General features: G+C 37.8%; 2 protein-coding genes across 4 annotated transcripts in view; one reads left to right on the top strand and one right to left on the bottom strand.

Annotated features, from left to right (window-relative positions):
• Positions 1-13,720, bottom strand: part of nf2a (NF2, moesin-ezrin-radixin like (MERLIN) tumor suppressor a) — a 43,005-nt gene extending 29,285 nt beyond the window's left edge. For both annotated transcript variants that reach the window (XM_026321696.1, XM_026321695.1), the window contains exons 1-7: positions 12,965-13,720; positions 11,487-11,612; positions 11,226-11,348; positions 9,061-9,144; positions 2,709-2,777; positions 2,471-2,553; positions 423-498 (exon numbers count right to left, since the gene is read on the bottom strand). In XM_026321696.1, the coding sequence (XP_026177481.1) occupies positions 423-498; positions 2,471-2,553; positions 2,709-2,777; positions 9,061-9,144; positions 11,226-11,348; positions 11,487-11,612; positions 12,965-13,078 (675 nt within the window). In that variant the 5' untranslated portion in view covers positions 13,079-13,720. The remainder of the gene's footprint in view (positions 1-422; positions 499-2,470; positions 2,554-2,708; positions 2,778-9,060; positions 9,145-11,225; positions 11,349-11,486; positions 11,613-12,964) is intronic.
• Positions 13,721-14,427: 707 nt separating this feature from the next.
• fbxo21 (F-box protein 21) lies at positions 14,428-21,102 on the top strand. Of its 2 annotated transcripts, none has more exons than XM_026321933.1 (12): positions 14,428-14,662; positions 15,190-15,325; positions 15,611-15,705; positions 15,867-15,988; positions 16,681-16,827; positions 17,084-17,220; positions 17,308-17,444; positions 17,968-18,147; positions 18,481-18,613; positions 19,135-19,325; positions 19,461-19,618; positions 20,297-21,102. In XM_026321933.1, exons 1-12 carry the CDS (start codon positions 14,439-14,441, stop codon positions 20,536-20,538), a joined length of 1,902 nt encoding a protein of 633 aa, XP_026177718.1. In that variant the 5' UTR covers positions 14,428-14,438; the 3' UTR covers positions 20,539-21,102. The 2 variants fall into 2 exon arrangements, with proteins under 2 accessions (XP_026177718.1, XP_026177716.1); XM_026321931.1 differs by having other exon boundaries at positions 15,596-15,705.
• The last annotated feature ends 78 nt before the right edge of the window (positions 21,103-21,180 follow it).

Genomic DNA, 21,180 nt, shown 5'->3' with positions numbered 1-21,180 from the left:
GTTATAACTAAGCTAAACATTGCTACTTGCGGGCTGTGTATGCAGTCTGGGCATGTTTGCTTCAAAGTAATGCTATAGTGAATTACTTAAGCTGATGTTGACTTGCTGGTGGTATTTTAAAATGTCTCAGCCTTTTAGAGAGCACATTGATTAAGACCAGGGCCACCTAAAGTGAAGTTGTGTTTACTAAGAATTGTTACAAGTTTGTTTTCGTTATGACTCACCTGTAAATGAATCCAGTGCCAAATAGCAGCTGTTTACTTACCTCAAAATATAGAAATATATATGTGAACTGCTCCAGATTCAAGACTTTTAACTAAAGAACAATTTTAAAACAGTTCATTTCGTAACACCATAGTGAAACTGTCACGCCTCCTAATCTCTCATACTGGCTTACCATGTAAAGAGCAGCACTGACTCACCCTGATTAAGAAGTAATTGACGCCATACATGTCCAGGTCCTGAGCTATTTTTAAATACTCCATCTCAGCTTCATCCCTGGTTCAAAGACAGAGAAAGAGAATGAGAGGGATCCAAGGGAAAGAAGAGGGGTGGGGGGTGTAGAAGTGGAGGGAAAAAAAAGACATCAGACCTTGTTTCCCCTGTCTTTGTGTGTAGCATCTGTCATGCTGTGTGATCTATAAAAACTTTGCTCTTGCATGGATGAAAACATGAGCATAGTACTGACACAAATACAACTATGATTCACTAACAGGCTTTAGAGGTCATGCTTGACGGAGGAGAAGACTTATGCACATGCCTCCAAGACTAAATACTGTAATAGCAGAAACAAATGCATCTAACTCTTTCCTCTCTTTTTCCTCAGCCTAGTTAGCAGATCTGTTGTCATTTCAGGGTCAGCTCAGCAAAGAAAGAACATTAGCATACTTTGATGGCTGAGGAAAAAGCAAGGAATTCTGCCACCTTAACTTTTAGTAACTGGCTGTTTGATATGGGTGGTTGGAAAATTGATGATTTAAGCCTCATCAAAGATTAAACAGGCAAGAGAGCATTATGCCAAGTAAACAAATCTTAACTAGGTTGGACACTGACTACATTATGACTTTAAAGTGGGTCAGAGGACATTTGAATGGTAATGCTCAATTAATGCCTGATAACATTAGCGTTGCAGTCTATAAATAAGCTTACATGGATGCATATTGGGAGTCTGTAAGGCAACTTTGATGTTGTGCCCATTTCAACATTTTAATAATCAAATTCAAAACAAGTTCTATAAGAATGTGGACCAAAATATTGAATAAACATTTAACTTTATGAAGTAATCTGGTTTGATATAAAACCTGCATACTATTTGTGGGAGCCATTACAATATGTCTGTAATACCGCTATTGAAAATTGTTAGTCTCAGTTACGGCTCAAATGTGAATGTCAAGTAAGATTTGTAATTTTGTTTGTCTTTGACCATTTTGAATAAAAAAAAATGTATTTTGTTTTATGTTAAATTCCCATTTGGACTCAAGGAACATTTAACACTTGAGAAATTTAGCATTTTGTTTGAGTGAAGAAAGGAGGTAGAAACAATTTAGAGTCTACATCCATGCTTATAAGCGACAAACACCTTCAATAACTCACAATGACAATGGTGAAATGTTGATCATGTTTTGATGATCTTATTTTAGCATGAAAGGTTGTTATTTCTTGCGGGCACATAGCAAGCATGAATTAAAATGTGTAAATTTCTCAAAGAAAAGTATCTGGAAAATATTGCTTTTGCATATTTGCCATTACAGTAGTATCCTAAATGTCACCCAGTCATAGGGTGATCAGAAGGCCACTGGCCTCCCTCTTTTTCCCCCACTAAACAACATGACTTACTAAACTAAAAAGCAAAGGTGTCAGGACCACTAACTGCACTCCATTCACTGGGATAAAAAGGTTATTGATCAGCATCAGTAACTCAAATTCTTACTTTCCCAAGCACTGAAGATTCTAGCTTTTAGAACTCAATTTACAACACACAATTTCTACCCAGAGAAGTTTTAAGACACTCCACATCCCTCACACTTACTCTTTATCCATTTTTAATGCTCTGTGGTGGCCAGTACTGCAACATCAGAAGATCTGGCTTTAATGGACATGTGATTTTTAGAGTCATAAAACCAATAATAGTAGTATTGCTCCATGCTCCATTTTTCTTTTGAATCTCTTCTACAAAATGGCTATATTTATGTTTGTCTTGTGAAGATACAGCAGTTATATGCTGTGGTAAGCTGTGCTCTTTGGTGTTGGTCTGTGTGAGGTGTTGGTGTATTGTCTTGGTCAACAATAAATGATAAATTTATTGATGCTTCTTTAGAAAGCCTTGCTAAAAGAAAGTCTTTTTGCATCTCAGTTTTGCATCAAATATTTGGATCTGACTTTGAAGTACACCCTATGTGAACTGAAGATTGAAATTGTGCTGATGCATGTGGAACTTCACAGTGGTATAGTTTAATGAAGCAGTTTTTACCTCGTCCTGCCCCGGTGCTCTGCGTAACATGCTGTAATCCTCTCCTCCCACATTTCTGCAGTCATCTGGTACAAGTTAATCACCTGAAATACAGAGAGACAAGTGTACAGCTCCCTGATTTCAGGCTGCATCTACAGCAATGCTACATTGGATAATGTAAGTGCAGAGATAGATAGTAAAACAAAGATGTAACATCTTCCTTCATGAATGACAGTCAGTACACCTAGCTGTCACTCACCCTCTTTGGCAACAGTTCCTCCTCAGCCAAGAAGCCAGGTTTGTGAATATTTGGGTCATAGTCTCCATACTACAAAATAGAGCAAAGGTGCCAAAAGGATTAAAATCATTCAAATCTAATGGCCATTCCCCACCGTTCCTCCAATAACAGGCGAGACTATGTCTCTCCTGCGAGCTATTCATAAGATGAAACTACAGTACTTGTAGAGAAAAGGTATCTAGGAGAATGAATGGAGGCTACTCTGCCATTAGGTCTTTAATGTGTAGCACACACCCAGTGGCCCAGTTATTGGGAGACAGAGTTATGACTAAATCTATGCAAGTAGGTTAACATGAACATTTGTGTCTGTGCATTGCTGTATGCTCGCTGCACTTCTTTAGTCTTCTTCTAGTCTTCTTTACGGTAGAACACGATAAAGTGTCATCTTTTTTGAATAATTATTTGATTTGGTTATTTTTTTATTGGGTGCCTTTTAACCTAAATGGAGTAAATAACATATTGTGAAAATCTAACTTAATCTGCAAGTCTTAACATTTGAAGACTAACTGCGTCTGCATCCTTTATTGCTGCAGTTTATATTAGCAGTGAAATGGATAATTTTCAGTACATTTTTAAGATCCTTTTTAAAGGCATTCTCATTAAGTCCATAAACTTAAAAGTGACACCATCAAAGTGATTGTTGGTTGTTTGTTGGTTTCAATAATAGGCTTAGAACTATTTGTCTTCGACTGTGAAGGGGCTGACACCAAGAAATGCTCTCTATGCCTCTTCTCCCTCTACCTCTATGACCACTGAGCCTTTTTGTTGAACCTCAATGGAAAATAGGTAATGGTGAAAGGCTCATCTCTCTTTCTAAGACACCAAAATATGACATTACCACTTAAGTTCCAGATAGATAAAAAATACCTTCAGCTACAACTCAAGTGTCATTGCAATTGCACTCAAAATTTCATCGCCATGCTACTTTCAGGTGTAGAGTTACCTAAAGGAGCAGAAAAACACTACAAAGAATCTGTCTCAGAAGGACAAACATTACATGAAGAGATGACAATTGTAGTTTAAAGCATATGTGGCTTTTTAATGGTAGACTCTGTGTTTATTTACACAGAATGAATTAATAATAATAATAATAGCTTTTAACTGCTCAATCTGCTAACAAATTCTATAGGCAACTTGTTTTTTATGTTAGTTCTGTTAGGATTCTCTTTTTGTGCATATCATCCTGAAAACAGTACTTAACAGACCTGAATAAAATAAGCTCAACACAGAGACTGAAAAGCCTGGAACACTGGTGCAGTAGCTAACACAGTGGAGAAACCAAGGACCCATTTAATTAGATCTCTTTCCTTCAGTGACCAGTCTCACAGCTTCTACTATACCTGTTTGTTTGTAACTGCCACATACTGGATTATATTTAAACTTACAGAGTGGCATTTTGACAGTGAAAAAATTCTGATACTTTCCAATTACACCTTTCTTCCAATCATTTCAAACCATTTACAACTATTGTTCAAAATAACAGTAATAATCTATACTCAAACGACAGCTCTGTGTCAATTTTTTCACTTAACAAGTATCACCAATAGCACAAAACAGGGACTAATGGATGCATATGTTTACTAGAGGCCTCTCTAAAGGCAAAGGCAAATTTATTTGTATAGCACCTTTCATACACTACGCAATTCAAAGTGCTTTACAAGGCATATAATTACATTAAAAGCAATGAAAAGAGCATTTAAAAATAAAGACATTTAACATAAAATAAATTTAAATCAAGTAAAGTAAATTAAAATAAAACATAAAAGCACATTAAGAAAACAAGGATGAACAATTATTCGAAGGCAGCAGAAAACAACAGAGAATTCAGTCCTGATTTGAATGAGCTGACAGTTTGAGCAGACCTCAGGTGTTCAGGAAGTTTGTTCTACAAGTGAGGAGCATAGTGACTGAATGCTGCTTCACTTTGTTTGGTTCTGGTTCTGGGAACACACAGTAGACCTGTCCCAGATGACCTGAGGGGTCTGGAAACCTCATAGGGAACCAATATATCTTGGATATATTTTGGTCCACAACCATTTAGTGCTTTATAAAGTAGCAATAAGATTTTTAAATCTATCCTTTGACTAACGGGAAGCCAGTGTAGTGATCTAAGAACTGGTGTGATATGGTCCAGTTTCTTGATGTTTGTAAGGACTCTGGCAGCAGCATTCTGGATTAGCTGCAGCTGCCTGATTGACTTTTTGCTAAGACCTGTAAACAAGCCATTACAATAATCTAACCTACTGAAAATAAATGCTTGAACAAGTTTTTCTGCATCTTGTTTAGACAGAAAACCTTTTATTCTAGCAATGTTTTTCAGGTGGTAATAGGAAGATTTAGTGATGGATTTTATGTGGTTGTTAAAATTCAGGTCTGAGTCAATGATTACACCAAGGTTTCTGGCTTGATTTGTAGCTTTCAATGACATGGAGTCAAGGTGAGCAATGACCTTTGACCTTTCATTTTTGGGGCCAAAAACAATCACTTCTGTCTTGTCTGTATTGAGCTGGAGAAAATTCTGGCGCATCCATTCTTTGACTTGATTAATACACTCACATAATGAAATTAGAGGACTATAATCATGAGATGATACTGATATATAAAGTTGGGTGTCATCTGCATAGGTATGGTAGCCAATGGTAGTCAATGTTGTAGTATTCCTAAATGTGGAAAATGCCTTCCTTCACAGTCAAGTCACTGTAACAACAAAATCTATATAATACAGCTGTGTGAATACAAGTGCAGTGGGTATGTGGTGGGCATCAAACGATGAATTAGGTGAGTAAAGCAGGAGGTCAGCACAAAGCTTACATTTCCCATCTGCATTAAAAAATATTACATGTTTTAGTACAGATTGAAACTCAAAATATCATACATGTATCTGTATGACTTGATGTGAATTAAGAAAAAAAACAGAATGACACAACCACAAAAACAAAATGTTACCTAGAGGATGCTCTATTTAGTTTAGGTACAAGTCTGATTGTAGCCACTTGTAAAACAAAATCATTTCAACCAGTGTCATTAGTGCTTATTAGATTGTCAAATCTCTCACTACTCAGCCGAACATGAATCTCTATGCCTCCAGTGGTTCTGGCTGGGGCTGGGAGAGCCGACCTCACTCCCTACTCAATTTCTGTGCCAGACTGAATGTCTCTGCATTTTTCCAGAGCAGCTGTTTCTTGAAATTCCCTGACATCTCCTTGTCGCACTGTATCCACTCAGAATACAAAGCAGGAGGCCTTGAAATTTCTGCAGACCCACAGAGGCTAAACTCTTGGCTGACAGAGCAAACACATCTAACACACACTCAGAAAAGTAACTATGGTTTTCAAATATTATGTCTTAGAACATTATATTCATTAAATGAAAATGTCTCTAAGCTTTCAACAATTATTCAGTTGTCAATTATGTAAGGTTATAACAAATAACACTTGACTTGAAATATGTATTAGAGCTAAAACAACTATTGGAATGATTAATTAGTTGATTGATAAAAGGGTGAAAGTTTTGTTAATAAATTGTTGGCAAAACAGTCAAACATTCCCCATTAATAGTTTGTTTGTGCAAAGTGTCTGATGCTTGCGATCCTAAACAGAATATTTTGGATTTACAGTTTGTCAGACAAATGAGTAATTTGAAGATATCATTTAGAAAACTGCAATTGTGAGGAATGATGCAATTGATCAATAATGAAAATAATTGTTAGATGCAGTTCTAAAAATACATATTATAGTATTTACAAATACAATGTGAGTAAACATTTTTGGTGTTTAATAATAACAGACAGAAAACCCTAACCCTTATAAGAAACTGTACAATGAGCATACACTGTCTTCTTACATAATATTAGCCACTTTCAAACAAATCGCTCAAATAGGAAACATATGGAGTAGGACAGAATGTATACAAACACGTTGAAAATATCTATTGCATACCATTGCATTACCATTAATGTCACAACATTTTGTATGTTTATATATTTTGTTATATATGTATATAAACATACATTTTGCATGTTTATATATTTTGTTTGCAAGTATACAAGGTTTATGATTTATAAGCTTTACAACACAAGCTACATGTTTTAATTCATATGAGTGATGAAATAATGCAGTTATTTGTGGTGCACTGAGACCTTTGAATACCATTAAATGTACCTTATATATGTACATGATGTACACAAGTTCCTCCACTAGTCCTAATTTTATATTATTCCCTCCTTATGCACTCTCTGTAATTCATGCAAGGTAATAATAGCTTTTATGGTTTCCTACTGTGAATTATACAGCACTTTCTGTTCCAAATAGAGAGTGATTACACACATGGATTCTGTGTGTGACTGCCCATACCTGAACAGAGATATGATTCACATTATAACTATAATGCCTTAAACATTTAAGCTGTCTTTAAATATGCATTTACTCTCTTTATTGCTGTCTTCAGGCTGGCACAACAATGATTTAAAAGAAAAGAATGAAAGTAGATCTCACTGTGTGATATAGTTAGGGCTACACAGTGTTTCTGCACAAAAACAACTCATGATGAGAAACAGAGAAATGAAAACTCTGCCAAAAACCTCTCAGCAGCTGCACAGCTAAAAAAGTACCTGTCTCCCCTTTACAAGACCAATTTACTCATACTGACTCTAATCAAAGTGGACTGCTGATTAAATGAAAACAGATCGTGACCCCATATTTTTGTTGTTTCCAGACTGAAGGTGCTGACAACAGTTAGGACAAGTTTCAAGCTGATTTGCTTGAATACCTGTCTCCCTGCAAGTACCTGTCTCCCTTTTACAATGCCAATTTGCTCATACTGACTCTAATCAAAGTGGACTGCTGATTAAATGAAAACAGATCGTGGCCCTGTATTTTTGCCTGCTTCTAGACTGAAGCTGCTGACAACAGAGAAGACAAGTTCCCAGCTGATTGGCTGATTTTTCTTGATTTGCACAGTCTCTTTTAACCCAGGCTTGTTAAATTGGCATGGGAGAGGCGTGTCTCTGAGGGCTCTTGGCCAAATCTTTGAGGTAGAACTCCAGTCTCACTAGACCCTGCTCACTTGTCAAAAAGCTGCACCTCACACTCCCTGTCTTTTTCTTGGGGATTTCAGAGAGATGGGATCCTTCGACCAAAACGACTGAAATCGCTAGAGGTTTATTAAAGGAGCTTTTCCTGTGGTGGGATTTTCATAGACTTAAGTGACTTGTCGTTTGTTGGTCAAACAATAAATAAATTAAAACATGTATGACTTTGCGTTCCATACAAACATACTGAATAAGTAAAAATGACAGAGTACAAATTAAAATAAAATTACAATCTTGGAAAAGGCCAATCTAAAGAGGTCAGCTTTGAGCTGGTCTGGATGAAAAGACACAAAACATAGAACCCATGCACAATTCTCAGCGTCTACTTTGCTCAAGTCAACATGCACACCTCCAGGCTTACCTAAATGCTTTTCTCCTCACTAACTGTAAGAGAATTCATCCAAGAGGGTCAGTCATCTGAAATACCTTAACAGCCTCTTCTCAGTAGAAAGAGCTTGGAGTTCTACTCACTACCACCCTGTGTAAAGATGAACCTAGCCATACTGAAGTTCATTTCTATCTCTAATCTTGTTTATTTAATCATTACCCAGGGTTTTTGACCACAGGTGAGTACTAGAACATAATGTATACTATACATATGTTTACTGAAATTTTCCAAAATAGTCAGTACAATGCATGCACAACTACAAATATTTCAACAATCTACCTGTCATTCTAATGCTTCATATTGTTTTGACGAAAAAAGCCAAAGATACCCCACCTCCTCCACTTTGGGTAGGTACTTCTTTGAAAAGCAAAGGGAAGAAATTGGCATCCTCCAACTTGAAGGTGCTGACTCTTATCCTTACTGCTTTACACCTGGCTGTAATTTTGTTTCTGTGTGCGCTAGTGGTCATAGGCCACAGATGCAAATCTACCTGAGGTTATCAAACTGGATGCTCTCCACTATTTGACTCTGCCTTTTTAGTAGCTGCTATGTTCTCTGTTTAATTAAATGGGACTTTCTTGAGATTTCCTGCTACCTGCAAATCTGAATAAATCTGATATAGTAATAGAGAAGAGTTGACCAATGTGTTTTGATGTTGATGGAAAGGCTTTTCTGTGTGGTTTCTCAAAAAGAAAAGAAAATGTTGAAGACGTTGGTAATTTAAATTAAAAAAAAATAAACAGACCATCAAAGCATAAGCTGACGGGTGGATGGATGTACAGATCTTGTATGAAAATAGCAGTGAGTAAAGAATGAGTTCCGATAAGAGCACTAACCTTGGCATGGACGGCGTAGGAGGCCAGCAACACAGAGGCCTCAGGTGGACAGTGAATCTCCTCCTCAAGGATCTTCTTCTTCACCTAAGCAGTTGCAAAATCTTTTCAGCTTTGAAGCAATACTAACATTGCTACACATGTAACCAACTGAATAGCAAAGCCCTATACATTTCTTCAAGCAACTAAATCAGCTCCTGCACAGGTCATTTCTCTGTGCCATTTAGTTGTTTGTTAAATCAGACAAAAAGCTTTTGGAACAACACTGAAGACATTTCCAGTAAGGCTATGGGAACCTTTCACCTACATTATAAATCAGGACAGCTGCTTTTTGTCTTCAGTTTGAGTATTACATTACCTTACTATTGATTTCCATGAGAGGGGCAAAGTGATTTTTGCAAGATGAAAGACCTGAATCAGATTGACAGGTGATCTTACTTGACTCAAACACAAAAAACGACTTGATACCACAGAGAGAAGAGTGGCAGTGCAAGCTAAAATGCAGCTTTCTGACGACTGTGCTTTTGAAGCCAGAATTTTATTCCCTTAATTCAACTCAAGCACTCAAGCATAAATTTTCAATAGAAACAATATCAAGCTATTATATGCTGCAATGTAAGTAAATAAACTTCCATTTCCCACAGCAACAGTACACTGCTGCCAGCTCATTTCAGAGAGGTCTGGAAAAAGACCAAACTGTGCCAAGTAAATATTGTAAAACTTAAGTATCATAGCCATATGGGGACCTATCAGATGCCAAGCCTTGGACTATGTACCTAAGTCACTAGCATTTCATATGATCATTAAGATATTTCAAGAATATCAGCTGACTAGTCAACAGAACATAATAACATGACAGAAAGACCAAGAAAAGCCCCAGACGATAATTAAAGAAGAATGCTGTCACTTGTTATAACATGTCGTGTATCTATACCCCGAGGACAGCCAATTCTTTGTGTATAATTTCACTCAGTATGAGTGACAAATTCAAGGTTTAAGTCTCTAACTTTATAGCTTAAGGAGAGCGGCTCATGTTTACAGGAGCCACAGTAATATGAAATCTGAAAATGGTTGGCAATCCTCTTTAACAAGCTCCCTTGAGATTAAAGTGCTACTACTGACCAGGTGTCAGTACTCAAGCGCCATCACCTGTCAAACTAATTGAGTCATAACCTTGAGTAACTACATACTGAACACAAAGCCAGATTGTAAGGTTAGATGGTGCAAACATGGTTCAGCTTTAGTTATTTAAATGGGCAATTTAAAGCTTCAAACCTTATCATTTGCAAAGCCAGTCATGCTGTCTTCTCTTGTTTTGAACTAACAAAGGTGTGGAGGCAGAGGTGACAGTTTCTAATCGTGGCAAGCACTAAGATGCAGAGGCTATAATTGGGTTTACAAACGAGACTGTGTAAGACTGCAGGCAGAGGTGACAAAGATGTGCATGTGCCTGTTTGTATACATAAGCTTAACTGTGTGTGCACTTGTTTCCGGGTCAGTGGTCATTTCCAATAAGCACTAATGCAGCTGTCAAACCTGTGACACTATCTAAACAGAGGCCTGCTCCCAACATTAAGGGAATTAATGAAAGCAAACTAATAAAGAGACAGACGATGCAAAGCACTACACGTTTGAATTTCTCTCTCCTCATAGCTGCTTTAACTATTGAGTAATTTGATTTTTCATCCCTATCCCCATGAAGTAAATTCCTTCAACTACTTTGAAATGGATTAAAGACGCTTTTTGAAGAATATGTCATTAACTGGGGCAGTAACTGAGGCTTTAAAGTCTAACTGGTAATTGATAAATGTGGCTGGTAGCACTTGACGATGGAAGCACATTTACAAATCTCATCTTTTGTAAGGGGAATGGTGTGGCAGGATACGCAGGAATTCCCCAGAGAGTATTAAGTGCAGAGAAAGGGCAGTGGTAAAATGTTGGATCAGCCCAGGACAATGGAGAAAGTGTATTACTGGATGGTCTGCTCAACAAATTGTCAGAATCTCTGTAGATGCATGCCCCCTGTTGGCAGTGAATCAGAATAGTAAGGAAGCTCCAGCCAAATGCCTAGTATGCACGGGTGCAATGGATAATTCTAATTTTACAAAGCATTTTGAAGATACATGTTGTCATATACTTACAGGTTTATTTTATATAACTATAGTTACCTGTAGAAAGAAGAGATGCTGTGTGATATCTTGTACTAGTTCCTCTTCAGCATTTTCAGGGTAAAACTTAGCCAGGAAATGAAAAGTGATTGGTTCTTCCTTTGGTACCTCCTGATCCAGGACCTACAATAGTGAACCAAAGAAATCAGCATTTGCAAAGTGAGCAAATACAATTATTTCCATGGCTGCTACATCTATTTTAATGATGTTTACATGGCTAGTGGATGTTAACAAGACCAGTAAAATATGACATTTACTTACCCTCTTTTCCAACTTTAGCCAAGCAACTGTGTCCTTGATGTTGTACTGTAGGCCAAAGAACCATGTCTCCCTCAGCCCCAGTGTTCGGCAAACCAAGTCAAAAAGGTCTTTTCCCTTCCACTTGACCTGAAACAGATAGAACAGAGAATAGAATAGAATCTCTATTGTCGCTATAACATGTGCAACAAAACCCCACACACACAAGCATACATTCTACGTCAATCAGTTGTATTACACAGATCTCTAAAAGCATATTTTAGCAGTTAAAGGTCTTACACATTTTTCTCAGAAGAGAAAAAACAAATGCTAAAATACCAGAATTTGTGGAAAGATTATTCTGCATTATGAAAATATTAAGAGCAAAATTGTGCATAAGAATGAGCAGGAAAACATAAGTTCGTAATTGTTTATAACTTAAATATTGAAAGCCATTCATAAGATGCTGCATCTACTGAATCTAGATATATTAGTATTTCTGTCAAAATCTCAGTCTCTTGTTCAAAGCAGGGAGACACACATATTCTCTCATCCAGCTGAGACCTAAGAGGGAGGCATGCATATCCAGCTTAGACAATTTTCATCTCTATCCTCCGAGATAACTCTGGATGCAAGCTACTGTCAAGTGTATTCAAGGTTGGTGTGAAAAAACTGAGTTAAATTGTAAAAAAATAAGAGTAACAGCTCCACCATGCGGCAAGGACTGCAACTTGGCCCAATTAAAAATTCCTACACAGGCCTGAATGAACACTTCAACTATATGGCCTATCCCAGTTAAATACTATTTACAAAATACACAATTAGTACAGTTTTCATCCTAGTGAAGAAAATAAAAAGGAGCAACTAACATTATGCTGCTGTAATTACTATCTGTAAACTTTGGCAGGGTTCAACCCCTTTAAGTACAGAGATAGTGTCTGCAAGGCAATTTTATGCCTTTCGGCTGTAGTTTATCATTAAGTTATATACTATTCCAAAGACACAAGAATTCAAAATATGTTGTCCACTCTATAACATCAGAGTAAGATACAAACGTGACAATATGTTTTTGTATGCATACAGGATGATGCACACCTTCCTCTTCTGCATTCCAGCAAAGTGCTATACTGCCCTGGGTTTTGCTATTGACGATATTTTCCAGATACCATAGATACCACTGCTGCATAAGACCAAGATAAATTATAACAGATGTTTTTTTTTTTCTTTATGTAAAACAGCCTCACTTCACCCACTGAGCCTTATAGATTCGTGCTACCATCTAGTGTTGAAAAGTAAGACTGTCATTTCCCTTAAAAGGAACTATGAGCATTGTTTCTCAGGTAAAGACTGCATTATACCTTAATTCAGCTGCCATTACAGACTGTACTTCAGCATACAATATAGCAATAGCGGCATTATCATGTTAATTACTGTTGCTATTAGTGAACAGAAATAGTACTGTAAATGTGTTAACTATATTATAGCTGAGAGAATTTACACACCTCACAGCTAAACTCCATGTCTGACTCCATTGTGCAGATCCTCACGTTGAAGTTTCTGGCTTGTTTTCTCATCAGTGAGTTAAATCCCATTTTCGCTGCTAGTGCACTCGCCATGACAATTAGCTAATGAACTACTCGGTTGTCGAAAGTCTTAACATTAATTCCTACAACCTGAGGCAGCCCGAGGGCATTGTATCTGTGTTATTCTATGGCGGAGACCTCAGATGGGTAATTTGGCATAGCTAAGTTATCAAAAGGTAAACAGAGCTCTACATGTGCCAGTCCAGCTTTATGGTACCTCAGCTCGTTCAGCTGTCGATGGATTAGATACTTTTAGGCAGCTCTGTTAAAAGTTTACATACGGCTTTCACTCACATGTTCTTGGTTTCTAAATGTGTCATAAACATTAGCTACGGTACATTATACTACGTATTTTACAGTAAGGTTAGTTAGCTAGTGTTTTTGTTATTTGTTAACTAGCGTTTCCAGAGTTTACAAACAATACATTTAACTAGCATCAGCTGGTAAATGCAGTTTACGGTTGCTGCTAACGTTAGGTTCAATACAGACTAACTAACATTAGATTTCCAATATATGCCCTTATCTTGCACTAAAGTTTTACCGAACCATGAATTCCGTTTATGTTTACATCTAGGCGGAAAAATATGATCCAAAATATCCTTTGTGGAGACTTAAAAAAAAAACTTTGGTTGCTGGGAACGAAGCGTTAGCTAACTGTTGCTAACCATTCGTAGCTATCTCATCCACAGTTGCATTCAGGTGCCGTCGACACTGCAATAACAATGTAAGAAAACAATAAGTAACAGCACAAAGCGGTTTAATGTTACAGTAAAATATTAAATCAAGGAAAAATACTAAGAACTTAAAAACTTTAATTTATTTTTTCATAACACACGATATGTAGACATATTGATTGCCTGATTGTGTGTTAATCCTGCCTAAGCATGAGACAGTTTGATACTAAAATGAAACAACCTAACGTATACATGATTTTACTTAAAGATGTAAGATTTTATTTACCGTTTATTAATCAAATATATTATTAACAGGAATTAAGTGGTATTTTGACAATCAATTTGACAGATTAAATGACATTAATCCACACACTGCGCGTTTTCTGATCTTTTTAAAAACACTACTTCATTACAGTGTACAAGACAGATCTTACATTTTATAAGTTTACCTATGAAAGCTGAAAGCCAGGTGCCTTAAAATTACACTTTGGTCGCTATGAATTTACCTTACTTTCCGAAAATCACTGCATTGTATATTTATATCATTAAATAAACTTGGAATGTCGGACCACTGTGAAGGTAGCATAGTTTGTCTTTCCTCTTGACCCAGCAACCAATCACACTGCACCATCCTTCAAACGCCCCACCCCTTAGCCCTGCCCCCTGCGCCATAAAGGGGCGGGGTCAGAGCAATGAGGTAATCTGGGTAAACAGTAAAGATGGCGACGTTTGTATCCGGAGAGGAGCAACCAAGTCTAAATGGATTAAATTCTGACTCCCAGGCTAAAAAACTAACCGACCTGCCGACTGAGTTGCTCGAACACATCCTGTGCTTCCCAGTTCTCAAGCATGTCGACATTTGTAATGTTTCCTGCTGCTGTAAGCGGCTACACGACGTCTGCCATGGAAGGGGGAAGGTCTGGGGACACCAGTACAAGCTCAGGTGCTTTGATTATTTCATGTGCTATTTCTTTGGCGTTTTGGCCTCTGGTGGTTTTTTACCACCCGCTGAAACTAGTCTTTTTTATGTCTTGCCGTAAATTGCTCGTTGTCTGTAAAGATGGGTTCGTTTTCTGGCAGCTATGAGCTCACATTCTGCTAATGCACCAAATTCATCATTACCTCCAGTTGCAAACTTCTGCTCTCTCTACAGCCACGGAGCCTATAAATATTTAAAATGTACGATCTATATTCAGATTTTTACAGAATATCCATAAATAAATGTGTATGACCTTTAACTCTAAAGCTTTACAGCAGGCTTTGAACAGCAGGGGTGTGCAGCTTTTACCAAAACCTAAGCCCTCGTCCTGACTGTCTTGGCCTCCTGATTCTTTTTCTCTGTGCAAGAAGAAAGGCACGACTGTAACAGGACGATAAATTGATTTATAGAAATGCCATGTGTTGCAAAACTAGTCACAAGCGTTCCCAGAGGTATTTATGAAATAACAATGGTACTGTCTTCATTAACAGATGGCCCAGACTGCAGAGGTTTTACCGTCAGAATGAGTGTTGTGACTGGCTTAAAGAATACAAAACACGTCACAGAGTTGGTATTCAGATACGAAGGACTGTGGAATCAATTTCCAAGAGATTCTTCACAGAAGTAGTAAGGAGATGTTTATTATTTTACTATGTGTTTTTATACACACACACACACACACACACACACATACATATATACTAAACAGATGTGAAAGAATGGTCAACTCATTTGTTAGTTCAATTGTTCACTTACAGGTGTATAATTTAAATTTTAAAAAAAATCATTTATCTCTGGGAACGTACTTGCCTTCTGTGTATGTGGTCTAAGTGTGGCTGCATGTTTGTGAAAGAAAGCTTTCCATGTTTCAAACTAACCCAATGATCTGTAACTCAGCCTTGCGTTGGCCAGGTGTTGGGAGACAGCTTTGCAGAGATTGAGTCACTTGGGATGCCTGAGCACTTCTGTGAAGACGAGCTCCTCTTCATACTCAACTCTGATAAGAGGTAAGCCACATTGTGCCCACAGTTAAGCCTCTATATTTTCCATGCTCTTGTTTAGACCTGGAACATGTTAATGTTCTCTTAAGATCTCTGTGATTATAAAAATGTTTTTGTTGCATCATCATGTTTTTGGGCCACTCACATCGCTTCTGTTCCATTGTCAGGAAAAGCCTGACCTTGAAGTACTATGCAAAGAAAATCCTTTACTTCCTGAGACAACAGAACATCCTGAGGAGTCTGAAAACATTCTTGGAGCAGCCTGCAGAGCAACAGTCTGCTCTAGAAGGTGAGACATTAGAACAGACTCCATGCCACTGAGGTCTGTTTTTACACAATTACATTAGCTCCAGTGTTTATTTTATTTATGTTTATTTAAGTTCATCAATAAAGTATATGTTGTAAAAAGTTATAACTTTTTATAGGTACCCTACAGTACTGTGCAAAGGTTTTAGACTCTTATCATACGACACTGTCAGGTGTCTGATTTGATCCCAGGTTCAGTGGGCAGCACAACCCTATAAAAAAATGCACTAGTGTTCATGAAGAACTATTTTCAGAGGCAAGAAGAACCAGGAGTCATGCAGCAGATGGTCTGACCCTCACAGAGCCCTGATCTCAGCAGTGTGGAGTCAGTCTGGGATCATATGAAGAGACAGAAACAATGGGACAGCCTGAATCTACTGAAGAACTGCAGCAGCTTCTCCAAGGTGCTGCAAAGTACCAGGAGAAACTGTGTGGAGGTCAAACCAAACAGAAGTGCTACAGGTTTAAGGTCACAGGGGAGTGCAGTTAAAGGCACAGGGGAGTGCTGCAAATGCTGATAAGATTTAGGTTTGGTTCCCTTTACTGAACTTTGTATGAAGGCACTTGAAAAATGAAAAAAATATTTATGGAATTTATTTTAAAACCATAATGTCTAGAACTTTTGCACCATACTGTAACTTATGCATTCTTTCTCTATGTCATCTGCCACTCTAGGTGCTGTATTGGTTGATCAGTATTGTAACCCACTGGCTGATGTCACACTGGACTCCATATCAGCCCAGCTGGATGAGATCACAGAAAAAGTGAAGAAGATGCTGAGAATCAAGAACTCATCTCACCCCAGCCTACATATTGCTCAAGGTGAGCTTTTAAAACTCAAACAGCTTGGAATAGAAAGTTGTCTGTTTGGGATTGGTTTTGTTATTCTTCTTTCCTCGTCATTTCAGCCAGTTTTTGTTCCTAAAGATGTTAAAAGTAATCAACCCCAATCGGAGGCTGTTGTTCCCATTATATTTTGAGGGAAAAAAGTCAATACCATTAAATTGATTTGGGTAGCTCCATATTTTCCCTTTCAGACAAAAGTTTTATGAAGTTTCATTTCTTTTCTATGATGCAGGTGAACATTTGGTTGTAGAAGACTTCGAGCTCCAGAGGCAAGTGGTGTGTGCTCTAAACTCTGTCTTATATGAGCAGCTTCAATACAAAGGCAATGAATTTGACTACTACAATCCCCTCAACTCTTACATCCACCAGGTAGAAAGTTTGGTGTATTTTAAGTTGCAAGCTTTTCAATTCTGTCTTCACTGTTTTCATTCTAGAATATTTCACTTTTCTATGTAGGTGCTACTACGCCATACAGGTATTCCCATAAGCCTCTCTGTTCTCTACATGACATTGGCCCGGAAGCTGGGTGTCCAACTGGAACCTGTCAACTTTCCTAATCACTTCCTGCTGCGCTGGTGCCAAAAACCAAGAGGGTATGGTCTCAAGTTAATATCTTTTCGATCCCTGTAAACATTGCCATAGAATTGAGCTGTCATTCAGAGTTTATCAGAAAATTTGATCTTGAATCTTGGATTCTTCTACATGGCACTGTGTTTTCTTAAATCAAATTCTCTTAATCGGTTTCCATCCTTACCTAATCATAGTTCTGATTACTGTTGTGTTATTACAATATGAAAAGGAACATTTGTTATAAATAGTCAAATCTGACATAAGGATTTTTCCATGACTTTATAGAAAATTTTTTTCAGTAGAATTTGGTATACTGTACATTAGTTTATTCCAGAGTATTATGATGATAAGCGCGGACATACAAACAGCATTTTTATACTACATTGCATTGAACACCACATTTCAATCATATGCCTGTGTCGCCACTGACTTTTGCAAAATGTTGCGCCTTTTTCTCAAGAACTCCCTTCCAGTGCAAACATGTGCACTGCCCTATCTTTTTTACAGTGACAAGAAACTGATATTTATTAAACTTTATTGTTGCAGGAGTGACGACATCTATGATTTTGTCTACATTGACGCCTTTGGTAAAGGCAAACAGCTGACAGCCAAGGAGTGTGAGTACCTCATTGGCCACCAGGTGACGGCAGATTATTACAGTGCCATTAGCACTACAGAGGTGCTGCTCAGGATGGTGGGAAACCTGCTTAACATCGGCAAGAGAGGGTAAGAGAAACACCTGTTTACTGAATTTCTTCCACTGAAGAGGTGGATAAGGAATGGTTAGTAAATAGACTGACGATGAATGTTGTTCATTATTTCTGTCACATGCACTGGGTAACTTGGAACCAATTCCACCTGCAGTAAAATAATTTATTTTAGCCTTTATCCTCTCGTCTATAAAGACTAGAGATCTCAGAGATATCTCATCTCAGAAATAGTCTCCAAGCTGGATAAATGGTTAGAACACATTTGATGGCTTCTAGAAATAAATCAAATTCATAAATTAATGCAATGTTCTGGTTGAATTAAATTATCTGCACTACATGGTTCTTTCAGGGAGGGCAATGAAAAATCCTATCAGCTGCTGAGAGACTCTCTGGACCTCTACCTCACCATCAACCCAGATAATGTGCAGTACCTGCTGCTGCAGGCACGCCTCTACTTCCACCTGGGCATCTGGCCAGAAAAGGTCTGGACACACAGCCTGTAATTACAGGGTAGCTGCAGGTCTTAGAATGTATCAAAAAGCACTGAATTAATTCATTCAGATGGTATTGAAAAGATTGAATATTTTCCTTGCCTTTTTTAGCAAGTGACATAGTTTTTTTTTTTTTTTTTTTTTTGTTTTTTTTTGTATGTTGTTGTGGGCTGGCAGCAGACATTATATACCACTGGTGTGACTGTGGATTGTGGTTAAAGAAGGCAGTTCAGTCCTTGTGTTGTAAAATGCAATATATTAAGTGTGAATAAATGACTGTTAATCATAGGCCATGTATTCTCTATTGGTTTTTTTGACCCAGTGATGTTTTAATAGATTTTTCTGATTCTTTCATGAAATTATCAATTGCCAAAGACCAGCCAGTACAAAGCACTGCCATGTTTGCACAGAAATTTAATCTGTAGATTATTGTGTTGTTGTACAGGGCAACTGTACTCAGTGCTTGCATATTTCATCTAACCACATTGTCCATTGGTTATTCTCTGTGCCAGGTGCTAGACATCCTGCAGCACATTCAGGCACTGGATCCCTCCCAACACGGGGCAGTAGGTTACCTGGTGCAGCACACGTTGGAGCACATCCAGCACAAGAAACATCCTGTGACTCCTGAGGTGAAGAGGCGTAGCACCCCAGAACACCTGGAGGTCCAGTATTCAGTTGGCCTCATCATGAAACACAAGAGGTGGGTCAGCGTTGCAGTACAGTGATGCTCCACCATGACAAAAGCTAAAATCCTCTAAGATGTCCCTCTCTAACCTTCCTATATATAGTATAAGATCCCTCAAGCTTGTTTGCATTATTTGACCTCCTCTGACAGGTCAGGTTATAACTGTGTGATTTACGGCTGGGACCCAAAATGCACCATGAGCCAGGAATGGATCACAACTATGAGGGTCCACCAGCTGTCCAATGGTGCAAACCAACCTTTTTACAACGTCCTTGTACAGGATGGAACGTGTCGCTATGCAGCACAAGGTATGGATATACATATGCACCAGCATGATGATAAAAAAATATACATATGGTGAACAAATGTTTGCAGTTTCTAGATTGACTTAAAAATATTATAATACATGTATTATAATAAATAGGTAGTGCAGATAAAATCATATCTATGCACAAATTAGTATGTGCAATTTTTGACATTTTTAGCCCTCACCGTCTTTTGTGACATATAAATTCTCCCCACTCCACAATTTTTCCCTAATAGGCTAATTCATATTCTTCATGCTTACCTGTTCATTCTGCTGCTTAGTCTGCTGATATTGCTACTACACAGCTGTCATTGTTTGGACATGTCTTCTTTGCTCTCAACCTTAACATAACATTTACCTGCAGACTCTCTACAAACCTTGAGGGGGATTTTTTTTTTTTTTGTTTTTTTGTTTTTTTTTTTTTTTTGGTCAGTCCTTGTTGCTCAGTCTGTATGTGCAGCAACTGACATGTTGTCAAGCTGTGCTGCCAAAATAAACTACATTTGACATTTTTGCTAAACTAATTATTTTGATATGTTAGTTGTCTCTTTGTCTATGTACTGTCCATGACTGGTACTGTATTGTATGAAATTCCTATTGTGCCTCTGTTTAATTTGTGTAAACCATTTTTGTTTAGTTTATCCCTCTCATCAGAATGTATTTTTCTGTGGTTCCTCAGAAAACCTGGAGCCCCATTCAGCACCACTGGAGATTGGCCACCCTGAGGTGGGTCGCTACTTCTCTGAGTTTGCTGCCAGCCACTATGTTGCCAACGAAGAACTGCAGACACGATACCCAGAGGACATGGATGACACCCTGGGCACAGTGCAAGAGCTCTATCATAGACTGACATCTGGCTTTGGGGAACAAGAGCAGGCCTGTGCCACAAACCAAACCAATCACCCAGCCACACCCATGTAGCAAAGTAGCTGTGTCCAGCACCCTGCAGAACCAGGGTAATAATTACTGGTAACCCATTCTCAATTCACAATCCACTAATCAGTTGCTTGGTTGCACTTACCCCAAACACTTTATATGTAACAGAAAGAAAAAAACAGCCAGTACACAATATTTTCATGAATGATTTGGTTTCACAAGAAATGATTCACAATTGTGGTTTTATACCACAGTCACAGTGAGGTCCTGTGTGGATCTTTAAAGATCTACTTTAATATTTTACAGTCTTGAGAAGTGGAAAACGCCCAAAAAGTCTGGAAACAAATATTGTTGTGCTGCTGTGATAAAAATATCCAAATATCAGTGTATTTGTTCAAACTATGGAATTTTTTTTTTTTTATATATTCAACAAACTCTGTTCTAAGGGAGTCCAGGTAAAATATGTTCTAGCTGACTGCCGTTATTCAGGATACATCACTCAAAACCTCAAACATTTTAATATTTAAATGCAGAATGAAGTGTGGTGAAACTAGTTTGGAAACTTGCAATGATGTGTAAGTAAACACCTTAAAGAATTAAAAAAAAAAACATAGACTTAAAGTAAACATTAAAGTGGAAGAGTAAATTCAGGATGGGTGTACAGGTGTAAATTTACCTTTACCTAAA

Source organism: Mastacembelus armatus, chromosome 9 (assembly GCF_900324485.2).
Source record: "Mastacembelus armatus chromosome 9, fMasArm1.2, whole genome shotgun sequence".
Classification (NCBI taxonomy): domain Eukaryota; kingdom Metazoa; phylum Chordata; class Actinopteri; order Synbranchiformes; family Mastacembelidae; genus Mastacembelus; species Mastacembelus armatus.
Note: the sequence above shows the minus strand (reverse complement) of the source record. Positions and strands in the feature narration are given on the sequence as shown.